The following is a 12922-nucleotide window of genomic DNA, read 5'->3' as shown; positions in this document are numbered from 1 at the left end:
TGAAGAATTTCAGGTGGATGTTCAGCAACAAAACTTCATCTTGAGAAAATAACAGAATGTAGTGGTGCAGAAACACGCACATATATAGAAGCCAGTTACAGAAAAATAATATTGCTCTCAGGGGATCCCTCACTTGGCACAACAACCACGAATTCACAAACAAATAATAAAACATAAATATAAACAAATCATAAATTCATAAACAAATCATAAAAATGATACTGTACAGTGTGATAAGCCCAAGAGAAATGAGCATACTTCACTGAATTAGGATTCTTCTTTTCCGAAAGCTTTTGTCTCCACGTATCTATCGTTTCATCATTAATTGAACAGGTATAATCATTTTGATTAATGGTCCGGAAATCATCTGCTGGCGGAGAATTCTGTAAAAGGAAGTGGGATCAATAATGATTTCATCAAATGGGTGGAGAACAGTGACACTTTTCTTAATGTGTGCAAGCAGCAATGGCTTTGCATTAGGAACATTGAGGTGACAGCCTTGAGTGCCAGTACTGGAGGTAGGTAGGGTGTCTATCCAACATTTCCTGCTGAACTGAGCTGTTCTCTTCTTTGGAAAACAAAGCTGTGTAGGCTGAACAACTTATCCATCCCTTTGTCCAATTAATATTCAACTAACAGTCCATTTGGTTGAGATAGGATAAGGGTCCCTACTATATTCTTTGCCTCAGGCAGTAAAATACCTTCTTCCCAACAGTGGAAAGTAATTTTCTCTAAATAGGGTTATATGTGTAGGGTTCCTATTATGGGCAACACACACAGAGGCCAAATCTTCAGCCCATAATGTTGCATGGCCTACACAAAAGGGGTGGGCAGCTGTAGCCATTCTTCTATTTCAGTGATTCCCACACCTTGGTCTTCCAGATGTATTGGACTTTAGCTCTCACAATACCTGAATGTTAGCCAAAATGGCTGGGGCTTCTGGCAGCTGAAGTCCAAAGCATCTGGAGTAGTAAAATCTGGGGACCATTGCTCTAATCCTTTGCTACTGCCTGTGCTGGTTTATAGTTGAAACATATTATGAGGCCATAGTTGCCCAACCTAACTGACAAAAGTTATATGTCACTCTCAAAACTTTCTCTCCAAGGATCTATTTAATACTGTCTATTTTTGTGTAATGCTTGTTCTTCAAATCTACTCAAGTCTCAGATTCACCGCAGTAGTGTATTCTAAAACCAGGGGTCTTTACACACTGCACATTTTTAAAGTTATGATTCCACTTTAGTTACCATGATTCCGTCCTATGAAATCTGGGATTTGCAGCTTAGGGAGGAGTATTTAGAGTTCTCAGACAGAGACCCTTGGTGCCTCACCAAACTATAACCCCCAGGATTCCTTGAGGTGCAGCCACAGTTAAAGGAGAATTGTGCTACAACTGTATTTTTCTTGCAAATTGAGTTCACAGTAGTATGAGAGTTGAATCTCACTCCTGGATTTCACAAAACAGACAAATAATGTCCCAATAGCTCACAAATGACTCTCTCTCACACACACAAACATAATGACTTTATATTACCTCTTTTTCAGAACAAAGTACAAATGTTTGGTCTCCTCCAGAGAAGATATGTTTAACAATGTAATGTTTATAGGCATCTGTTGAAGAAGATGGATACCAATTAGATATGGCTCTGCAATCACAGACATCCTACTTCTTTTCCCTTGGGAAACTAAGATAACAAAATCCAAATTAATAAGGTAACAAAAGACAGATTTTAATGAGTCTTTCAGGCTTAACAGAAATGTATTTTGTGCCACTGTTTTCTTTGTGGCTTTGAAAACTTAACAATTGATTCTCTCTCCTCTCCTAACCTTATGGAGATAGGAAGCATAGATGACAACTCCATTTTATTTTGTATACTATGAAGTAATGCTAAGTAGAAAAAAAATCTATTCATTGGTCCCCTTAACTCAAGTGTTGTCTAAATTAATTGGTGGCAGTTTCCCATATCTTCGTTCAGGCTTCGTACAGAAAAGTCAGGGATTAAATCTACAATCTTCTGCATGAAAAACTTCTGCTCTCCCATTGAGCTATGGCCCTTAATCACCCTTGTACATGACAGCAACCACAATCTGAATTATACACAAGGCTTGTAGGCAAGTACATAATAATGTGCAATAATTACACAGATGACACCCAACTCTATGACTCCTTTCCACCAAATGCCAAGGAGACAACAGTGATGGACTGGATGAGGGCCAGCAAGCTAGGTTCTCCTAGTCAGCCGAAAGGCAGAACAGGGTATTGGGTTGCAGTCTGTGCTGGATGGGGTCACACTTCCTCTGAAGGCACAAATTTGCAATCTGGGGATGATCCTGGACTCATCGCTGACCCTGGAACCCCAGGTGTCAGCAGTGGCCAGGAGCACCTTCGCACAGTTAAAATTTTTGCACCAGTTGCGCCCAGTATCTTGAGACGTCTAACTTGACCATAGTAGACCATGCCTCATTTACATCCCATTTGGACTACTGCAACATTCTCTACATGGGCTGCCTTTGAAGATAGTTCAGAAGCTACAGCTAGTCCCAAGATCAGCAGCCAGCTTACTAACTGGGACTCCACACAAGGAGAGAATCACTCCTATGTTACGGCAGCTCCACTGGCTGCTGGTCCACTTCTAGGCTAAATACAAAGTGCTGGCCATTACCTATAAAGCCCTAAATGGTTCAGATCCAGGCTATTTGTCTAACCACATCTCCTTATATAGACTATCTAGTGCACTGCAGAGGAGGAGGCCCTACTCGCGGTCCCACCCCATCACAAGTACGGTTGGTGGGAACGAGAGAGGGGGCCTTCTCCGTGATAACTCCCTGCTTGTGGAACTCCCTTCCTAAAAAACAGAAATGGCCCCCATCCTCCTCTCCTTCAGGAAACTTCTGAAAACACACTTATGCACCTTGGTGTATGGCGAGGGGGAGGACTAGAAGAATTTAATTAGCACTTTATGGCTGCTGAGGTATATTTTAAATTACAACCAATGTCAGGCACTGTTTACATTTTAGCCGTTTGATTATCTAGGATTTTTTTTGGTGCAATTATGTTTTATTATACTTTATTTAAGTATCGGTATATTTTATCACTTTTTCTTTAATTTCATTTTGGTAATCAGTTTATTAATGTCTGTTTCACATTTTTGTGATTCTAATAATGGCATCGAACGTTTGCCTTTTTATATGTATGTAAACTGCCGTGTGTCCTCGGGGAAAGACAGTGGTCTAGAAATAAATTGATGTTGTTGTAACAGAGATCAGAAATCATAACGGCCATTGACTATATCCATATACACAAGTTCTGTAGCAGACATGTGGGAAAAGGAAGCATGACTAAGGATCGAATTCACAGAAAGGTTTTCATGTTCATCCATAATGGATAGTTTGTCAGTACAGATAGAAAGATATGGTTGTTTCAACAGTTATATGGCTGTGTTTCATTTTAATGCTTCAGAAAATAATATTCCAGTATTCCTTCCACAGTGACATACATTCCATCCATGAGCACCAACCTTTTTGTTGGATTACTATACAGAGAAACGAGGACAGTTCTAGCAAAACCGAAATCAATTCCTAAAAGTGTGGGTCAGTTTGTAATGACCCATAAACTACATTTAAAGTAGTTGCCTACAGTGTTGTTGCCTACTATGATATACATAGAAAATCTCAAACTGAGGAGAAAAAAGAGAGAAATTGCAGTGCCACAATAATACTACGCTACATCTGATATGTGACATGAAACATTCAGAGAGGCCAACTTCCTCTCAGGAATGTTCATCAGGCCAAAAGGAAAGTTGACCATCTCCAATCAAATAACCCATTTGATATGCTACTTTTAAACACTTCCTTTTAATGAAGAACTCCCAAAACACAAAGTAGCCTTTATATATACAAAGCGTAAAAAGAGAAATTTGGAGAATGAGGCGTCCAACAGCCAAACTATTTTGTCATGTCAACTCTCCACATGGCAGCTCTCAAAGTTTAGGAACGGGACTCATTTTGCTCTTTCAATATTCTCAAATTGGAAGTGTGGTGGTAAGATCACTACATTATAAATGTATTGCTTCAAAAAGGATGTATGCATTGGCAATAGGTAAAAAGCAGCCATACCTAGCCTTAATTGCAACAAAACCAACTTTCATAAACACCTACTCCAGCCTGCCGTGCATCACTCAAAATCTAAGCATAGCCTGTTCTGTTGTGCCCACACTTACCAGTTCTACTAGAAATTGCCTCATTGTGAGCTGCCCAGTGACCTTTGACTGGAGAAGGACATTTCAGATTGCAGGTGTGCCCAGATCCCAGCTGACCTTTGATTCCACAGCCAAATGCATAGATAAGTCCTGAAGAAGGCACAAAGGCTAAAGTGTGCTGTCTGCAAATGACAATAATATTATGTGTATGAGCGCTGCTTTCAGAAAGACAGGGCAACAATACAGTCAATATAAAACAGAACCATGCATTCTATCAGAGCCTATAAATACTTTCAGGACTATCATCCCCCAAATCCAGCATCCAGAATGATACAGTGATAGTAATATCTGGGGGATTCTGGGAGTTGCAATCTTAAATATATAAGATGTCTTTATTTAGTGTTGAACTTTTTAAAACCTGCTTTTAGAACCCAAGTGGAGAGATAGATAGATAGATAGATAGATAGAGCAATTTTTACACTGATCTGAAGCTCTGTGTTCCGTGTCTGCAGAATATCCCAGCTGCTTGTTACAAAAACAATTGAAAATAACCACCCAAATAAAGAACAGTCTTTTACAGAGGTAATATATGAGTAATTCCATTATCTATGACCTCTCAGTTCTGCATGCCCCAACTTTCACTTGGTTATTGTCCAAACAACTGTGACACTCACCACACCGATGAAGAAAAAGCATACACTATCACTCACCTACCACATGCAATCTGGGACACCTCGCTGCCCATCAACTCCAAAACTCTTCTAGGGTTGATTTCGTCATTGAAGGAATCATGACCGAGTTGCCCACACGAACCAGAACCAAAGGTGAACACTCCTCCAGTCTGTAATCAAACATACAATAACGTTTTCATTTAGGGGAAAGCAGGACTCACAACAAGCTCTGCTACTTTAGCATTGCTTGCACCTTCAGCCAAACCACTGGTGGCAGAAGACATTTCAAAAACACTTCCAATTGTACACAAAGTTTCTCCCATTTCTGCACCAAGCTTCCTGCACAATAGGCCTGAGTCCCTTTGCATCTTATTATAACAATATGATTATGCTGCAAATGCTATGGCAGCGTTCTATGGAATTCTGGGATTTGCAATCTCTCTGGCAGAAGTCTAAGTTTTGTTAATTGCCATCAAACCAGCCTGGACTTAAGGTAACCCAATGAATGTGAGACCTCCAAGGTGCCCCACCATCAGTGACAATGCTCGTCTCCTATGGTTTCCTTGATTAAGTAGATCTTTAATGGAGTGGTTTCTTCCCCCTGATGCCTCACACTTTACTAAATCCTACAGTGTTTTATAGTAAGTCATATTATCTCATGTTATGCCCAAACTACAATAGAATCAATTGTTGCAGATTGCAACCTTCTCAAGCCTCCTCTATTTAATGTCATGTCTGTTTATAATGTGTTGTTTCATTTCCTGAAGTGTATGTCTTATTTGGTTTGCAGTTTCCTTAGCTCTATATACTTAAGGCAGTGAGAGGGGCTGCAGGTCATATGACTGTTTAGAATGCATTTTAAACATGATGACAGTTGAGCCTTGAGTAACTTAGAACACAGAAGTCAGTGTTAGAAGTTAGAAGACAGTTGAGCCTTGAGTCAGCTCGAGTACAGAAGTCTGTTTTTCTGTCAGATGTCAGTATAGGAAGGTAGAAATCTGTTGATGCCTGAATTCTTTGAAAGCAGACTCTTATGAAAGAGAACTGTACAGAACAATATAGTTTTTGAAGAGACTGTTAAAGACAATAAGTTAAAGATACAAACTGAAACGTTTTAAAGTTTAACCTGATAAGAAATGTGCCATCTGATCACCTCTCAACAAAAGATTGCTCCAGGCACTGCCAGGCAATCAAATGCTAATCAAGGTGGTCAGTTGAAACATTCACACCTAGCTCCAACAGACAATAGTCCTTTGTCCCACCCTGGTCATTCCACAGATATATAAACTCGTTTTCCTAGTTCTAACAGACCTCACTACCTCTGAGGATGCTTGCCATACATGCAGACGAAACGTCAGGAGAAAATGCCTCTAGAACATGGCCATATAGCCCGAAAAAACCTACAACAACCCAGTGATTCCGACCATGAAAGCCTTCGACAATACAATGTGCCTATATATTTAAATACATGACATTATGAGTAAACAAACATGTTATTTTAAAAGAAGTCTACTTGAATCTTTGCTGTGCCCAGTGATCATCCATTACTCAATAAACTAAAGGAATATCTCCATAAGTCTGCTACGCAGTGAGTTATGATCCTAACAGGTCATAATCCATAATCCCCAATAGGTTATGAGCCAAACAGATCATCATCCTTATCCCAATAAGTTATGATCTTAACAGGTCATTAGATTATGGGCCCAGAGATGTCCCATTATCAATTCGGTCATTTTAGCCTCTAGGAAGGCTTGACTGATTTATTGGTCATTTTGACAATCCATATTATCTGCAGAACAACATCTATATATATAAAAAATGAAACGTTCATTTATGGGATTAACATAACTCAAAAACCACAGGACGAATTGACACCAAATTTGGCCACAACGCACCTATCAGGCTAATGAGTGACCATCACTCATAAAAATAAACCAAAAAAACACACAGCAGAAAGTACATAAAAACCAAAAAAACAAAAAGACATTACAGAATATGCACAAAAACAACTCCCTGGCCTCATCCCCCCCCCCCCCCCCCAATTTCTACTTGAGCCAAGTGTGAATGTTGCAATTGTCCACCTGGATTACCTTTGAATAGCCTTGCACCTTAAAAGCCTGGCTTCTACCATCCAGTGAGAAATCTTTGGCAGGAGGAGTTCCCTAGCCCAGATTGTTCCATGTCTGGAAATCTTCTGTTTTCTGAGGGCCACAGCAATGCGTAGCCGGGTGCAGCTAGTTTCAAAGATTCCATCTGAACAGAGGAAGAACTTCCTGACTGTGAGAGCCGTTCAGCAGTGGAACTCTCTGCCCCGGAGCATGGTGGAGGCTCCTTCTTTGGAAGCTTTTAAACAGGGGCTGGATGGCCATCTGTCAGGGGTGATTTGAATGCAATATTCCTGCTTCTTGGCAGGGGGTTGGACTGGATGGCCCATGAGGTCTCTTCCAACTCTTTGATTCTATGATTCTAAATAAGTTTATTCTCCTTCTGTCAGAATCATATGGAACCTTCCTTGAAGTGCAAATCCAACATTCTATAGAATGGAACCATGGCAATAAAAGTGGATTCATAGTGTTATAATTGGGGAGTGTGAAAGGACCCCTGGTCTAGGCATGCAACAGAATATGGTAGAAAGAGGCTTCAGAGTCCACTTTGCAACAGAATGTACCACTTCAGAATGCAAATAGGGACATCTCAATTTTAATACTTCCCTACCTGAAACAAGGACTTGGGGTATTTTCTTCCCTGTATGTGATTACTAATTCTTTTATGAAAGTAGAAAATGGTGTCACAGAAAGTGGCAAGATAAAAATGTAAGCCACATCCTACCCACTTACATCCCTGTCAAAGATCAAGCAAGATTATCTTTTTTACCTTTGTCAGGACAGCCGTGTGGTCACTTCCACAGCTAATGTAGACAACCTTTTGAGTCCTTAAGAGCTTCACATGGCATGGAGACTCCCGATCTACATTAAGGAGTATAAAATAATCCTGAAATAGGTAAAATAAAACCTGCAGGGAAGCTCTGGTCAACACATTTTCTCTCACATCCAGTCTCTCAATTTATAAAATTGTTAATGTTGATGAAATGTCTATAACCAACCTTCTATATAAGTAACAAACTATATATTCATCCAATTTCTTAAAAACACTCTTCTGCAGACTAGAGCACTTAGATCGTAGAGTCCAATCAATGACCCAGAGTTTAATAGGCCACAATTAGCATGGGAGGTAGGCTAAAGGCCCTGCCAGAAATTTCAGCTGCTGTAAATATAATATCTGTCTTTAAAATGCCAGTCTTCAGTATACTTCATTATCACATGTCCTTAGCACTGAATATGAATGACCAGCCTTCCTCGTGGTATTTTTTGTGGCCTATTGGGCAGCTGTAACTATCCCAGTAAATGCTTGACAATCCTAATTTGGGAGGATAGTAGGAAATAGTTTGGGAAGGTAAACAAAGCACCTTAATAATTCAAAGACAAGCCTATGCAATCCCCACACTACTCTACCGAAAGTAAGAAAGGTAGCAGAAGAGCTTTCTTACAAGAATCTGATAAACATAGTCTTTGGTTTAACTACTAAGGGCAAACCAAAACTGTAAACCTTTCTGAAATGCACATTTATTTACCTCCCTTTTTCACTATAAGCCAATGTAGTTCTCAACTTTTGGTCCTCCAGGCAATTTGGACGTCAACTCCCAGAAATTCCAGCCAGTTTACCAGCTGGTAGGAATTGTGGGAGCTGAAGTCCAAAACATCTGGAGGACCAAAAGTTAGGAACCACTGCTATAAACTATACAGAAATAAAAGGGGGAGGTCCATGCTGATGCCCTAGTTCAGAGACTGGTGCTGAGATCCAAAACACAGTGAATGTGATTTTTCCTGCTTCTTGGCAGAGGGTAGTACTGGGTGGCTCATGAGGTCTCTTCCAACTCTACGATTCTACCCAATTTAAAAATAGTAGAGAGCAAACACAAAAGGATGCCACCCAGGTAGTATTATAGGTGAGCGATCCTGGCAGACCTCTGTGTTCTGTCAGTGGATAGCTGGGGCCCTGAGTATGCTAGCACATAGTTGTAAGAGAATTTCAGCCTTAAAATCATTCAATCTCTCTTTTTAGTAAAGACATCTTGACCTCAATTTTCCCACAAAAGACATGCTGCTGTCTTTCTTGGTTTTCATGGACCAGTGGGGATTTGAAACCTAGTCTTCCAGAGACCTAATCTAACAGTGAATTCTTAAGCTCTATCTTGAACCATTAGTTAAGTTGTGCTGCATTATAGCATGCACAAAAAATGCATGGGTCTCATGCAAAGCTTGCTCCCTACAGCAACAATTCTCTTCCAAAAGAGAGGCTTCCCTGGATGGCAACTCAATGTACCTTGCTCATCGCTCAACCCCAGCTGTCCTGAGGCATTCTTCCCCCAACCGAACACAGCTCCGGAGAGAGACAAGGCAAAGCTATGGGCTCCTCCAGCAGCGACCTGAGCCAAGGGGACCCCGTCAAGCGATTTGACCCGTTGAGGGCTGGCTTGGGAGGGGAACTCTTTGCCCAGTCCAAGCTGTCCGTGGCTGTTCTGACCCCAAGAAAAGAACTGTCCATCTGGAGGGGGGAAAGACAACCATAATAAAAACTGTGTTACTGCCATTAACTGGTTAACTAGGCAATAATAATAATAATAATAACAACAACAATAACAGCAACAACAACAACAATAATACTATACCAGCAGCAAGAGCTAAACAGTGCCAATTGCCACAGGAGACCTGAAGTATCATCTCTTGGCTCAGCTTTTTTATTAACCTAAATAGGAAAAAAAATAAATATTTTTAAAACAAGAGAAATACAAACTAATACATTCAATTTAAAATCAAACTCATACAAAGCAGGACTATACTAGACAGCAAAGAATGTGGACTTTTTGTCTACAAATAATTATAAACAGATATAATTAAGTTTAGAATAAAAACTAAAGATTTAAGAGGCTTCTATCACAAGTGGAAGAAGCAAACTGTTATTAACTTATCATTTAACCTGAAGAACAAACTGACTTTTATTTACTTTTTATTTATTTACTTTGTTTTATATCCCGCTCTCTCTCTCCCTTGTAGAGGGACTTAGAGGGACTCGGAGTGGCTAACAGTTGGCAACAATTCGGTGTCATTCAAACATAAGATAATATCAATTCAAATTACAAAACCAAGACTTTGTAACCATACACGAAAAATTTTTCAACACATCCCAGTCAGCTCTATCATCTCCATCATGCATGGATCTAGGAACTGTTACCATTATAAATAAATGCAACAGCAGATTTGATTTTGATCCCCCCCCCCCCCCCAAGTGTATTCTAATGTGCAATGAAGGTGAGGAGGATATCATTAATAATAGTATTAGTGGCAGTGAGTAAAGAGCAAGCCAGCCATATTTCAAGAACTGGCAAACACAACATAATCCCAAGAAATGGAAGGATGTAATGTAAAATGAACCAATACATAGTTTTCAGAAGTTCTCATCTCACATTTAAGCACCTGCACAAGACCCACTAAAACAAGTCTGCTTTTGACCTCTCTGTTAAATAAAAATGGCAGTTTTGAGTATGCTTGTGGATGCAGCTATGCTCTAAGGCAAAAGTGGAGAAAGTGCAGACTTCCAGGTGTAAGTGAACTGGAGCACCCAGCACTCTTCACCATTGGCTATACTGGCTGGAGCTGCTGAAAAATGCAGTCCGACATATCTTTGGCCCCTACCACACAGCTGAATAAAATCCCACATTTTCTGCCTTTTTATGTTGTTCTGAATGTAGGCTCCTTCATTTGGTCCAATGTGCAGTTAAGCATGGGGCATGGCCACTGCATATCACTTCCACCCCAAATATTTGCAAATAGGTGGGTAGTTTCTTGGTACCTAAGATCCTCTCCTACAGATTTAGGGTGGGAGAAACTACATGGGAAAATCAGCACCTGAAAATCCATTGCAGTCATTCTTCCATATGTTTGGATTCTATATCACTGGATTCAACCATCCATAGAATGAAAATATTCAAAACCAAGTGCCTAAAACCAAAACTTGCTTTTAACATTTTATATGTGGGACCATTTACTAGACCATTGTATATAATGGCACTTGAGTATATACGGATCTGGGTATCCAGGAACCAAACTATGGTAGATACTAAGGTAGATACACTGCATTATGATTACCTTGGCACAGCCACTGAGTCCTCTGTTGTTGTGAGGCCAAGCTGGCCATCGCTGCCAGCCCCCCAAGAGAAAAGCCGCCCTTGGTCACTGAGGGCCAGGCTGTGAGACTCCCCACAGGCAACATGGATGATGTGCTGATCTGCTAGCGCTCCAATTTGCTCTGTGGGAAGACAAGAAAAAAATGTCACGTATGCACACCAGCCAAACACCTGCTACCCATTGGCTGACACTCAAAGCAAAGCAGAAGGGAAGAAAATAAAGGACAATCAGCATTTAAAATCACCTTTTTTAAAAAAAAAGCTCATCTCAATTTTGTCCATGGGTGCATCCATACCAGTGGTTCCCAACTTTTGGGCCTCCAAGTGTTTTGGACTTCGGCTCCTACAGTTCCTAACAGCTGATAAGCTGGCTGGGATCTCTGGGAGTTGAACTCCAAAACACCGGGAGGCCCAAAGGTTGGGAACCACAGATCTATTCTGTAGAACTAATGCAATTGGATAATACTAACTGCCATGACTTAATGCTATAGAAGCATGAAGTTGAAGTTTTACAAGGTTTTTTTTAAAAAAAAAATAATAAAATTTAATGATAATCAGACAAGAAAAGTATGTTTTGTCACTGGATAATTTTGGATTAGAACCATGGAAATTTTCCAATAAGATGACAGGAATGATCTGGAATGAGGAACCACACTTTGAACTAAAATTATGGCTGCAGTTCCTCGTGTCGTGGCTGTTTACCTGAATGTGCGAAGCCCTCTCTCATTTGGCATAGTTTTGCTTATATTTCAGGAGTTCAGCCAAGTGATGAAGGGCCAAGTCGGGCTCTGTTTTCGGCAGCCACTTCCTGATTCGCTGGACTTTTGTCACAAGTTCCTGAGACTTTGGCAGGTCCTGGACCAGGAAGTGAAGCATGGCCAGAGCCAGGGCCACCTTGGCCACCTGCGGCTTCGCAGACTGCTCTTCCACCTCCAACATGACGTTCAACATCCTGGATGTGTCAGACCATTCCTGGTCATCTGGTGTCTCCTCGGTGGGCTCTGGCTCTCTTGAAAATACGTCGATGACTTTTGGGTTCATCATTGCCTCGTAGCGCTGGTCAATCTAGTGGGTGAAGTGTCCATGCCAGATGTTGACCACCTCTGCATAGAGCAGTGGTTCTCAACCTGGGGTCCTCAGATGTTTTTGGCCTACAACTCCCAGAAATCCCAGCCAGTTTACCAGCTGTTAGGATTTCTGGGAGTTGAAGGCCAAAAACATCTGGGGACCCCAGGTTGAGAACCACTGGCATAGAGGGACTTGGCCACATCATCTGTGTTCTGGCAGAAGAAGACGTTCCCCATGTGGAAATAGCCTCCCGAGGCAGCCAGGCTGTGGGGCCTGAAGGTGCTGTTTTACAAGGTCTTTAGCCTGTTCCAATAAAAAGTGTTGGTGCCTCACCAAATGACAACTCCCAGGATCCCATAGCATTGAGCACAGCCATTAAAGTGCTATCCAACTGCATAAATTCTATAGTGTAGTTGGTTAGGTACCTACTAACCAACTACCCTAAGTTAGTTAGGCACCTAAGTGGAGGATGTGCTGTAGTTCAGTTCCAGAACGTACAATTTAGTCAGGATCCAAATAGCCAAATAGTGGAGGAAAGTTTTCCCTTTGTGAACTCCATTTTTTTTCTCCTTAGAACTCCACACAACCGTAAAAACAATTAAGGGCAGGACTAACAATACCCTCAAGGTCAAGGTAATATGTATTTTTTTTAAAAAACTTGTGACTTCTTTAAAATATTTTATGTAAAATGTACAATTTTTTAAATTCGTGATGAAAAAAAACCTCCAATCTTATAGAAT

General features: G+C 40.7%; 1 protein-coding gene across 2 annotated transcripts in view; it reads right to left on the bottom strand.

Annotated features, from left to right (window-relative positions):
• Positions 1 to 12922, bottom strand: part of HERC3 (HECT and RLD domain containing E3 ubiquitin protein ligase 3) — a 62677-nt gene that overhangs the window by 27575 nt on the left and 22180 nt on the right. For both annotated transcript variants that reach the window (XM_060779249.2, XM_060779250.2), the window contains exons 3-10: positions 11077 to 11236; positions 9600 to 9676; positions 9254 to 9475; positions 7745 to 7836; positions 4910 to 5040; positions 4221 to 4381; positions 1535 to 1611; positions 259 to 383 (exon numbers count right to left, since the gene is read on the bottom strand). In XM_060779249.2, coding sequence (XP_060635232.2) covers positions 259 to 383; positions 1535 to 1611; positions 4221 to 4381; positions 4910 to 5040; positions 7745 to 7836; positions 9254 to 9475; positions 9600 to 9676; positions 11077 to 11236 — 1045 coding nt within the window. The remainder of the gene's footprint in view (positions 1 to 258; positions 384 to 1534; positions 1612 to 4220; positions 4382 to 4909; positions 5041 to 7744; positions 7837 to 9253; positions 9476 to 9599; positions 9677 to 11076; positions 11237 to 12922) is intronic.

Source organism: Anolis sagrei, chromosome 5 (assembly GCF_037176765.1).
Source record: "Anolis sagrei isolate rAnoSag1 chromosome 5, rAnoSag1.mat, whole genome shotgun sequence".
NCBI classification, from domain to species: Eukaryota; Metazoa; Chordata; class Lepidosauria; order Squamata; family Dactyloidae; genus Anolis; species Anolis sagrei.
This window is presented reverse-complemented; position numbering and strand designations above follow the sequence as displayed.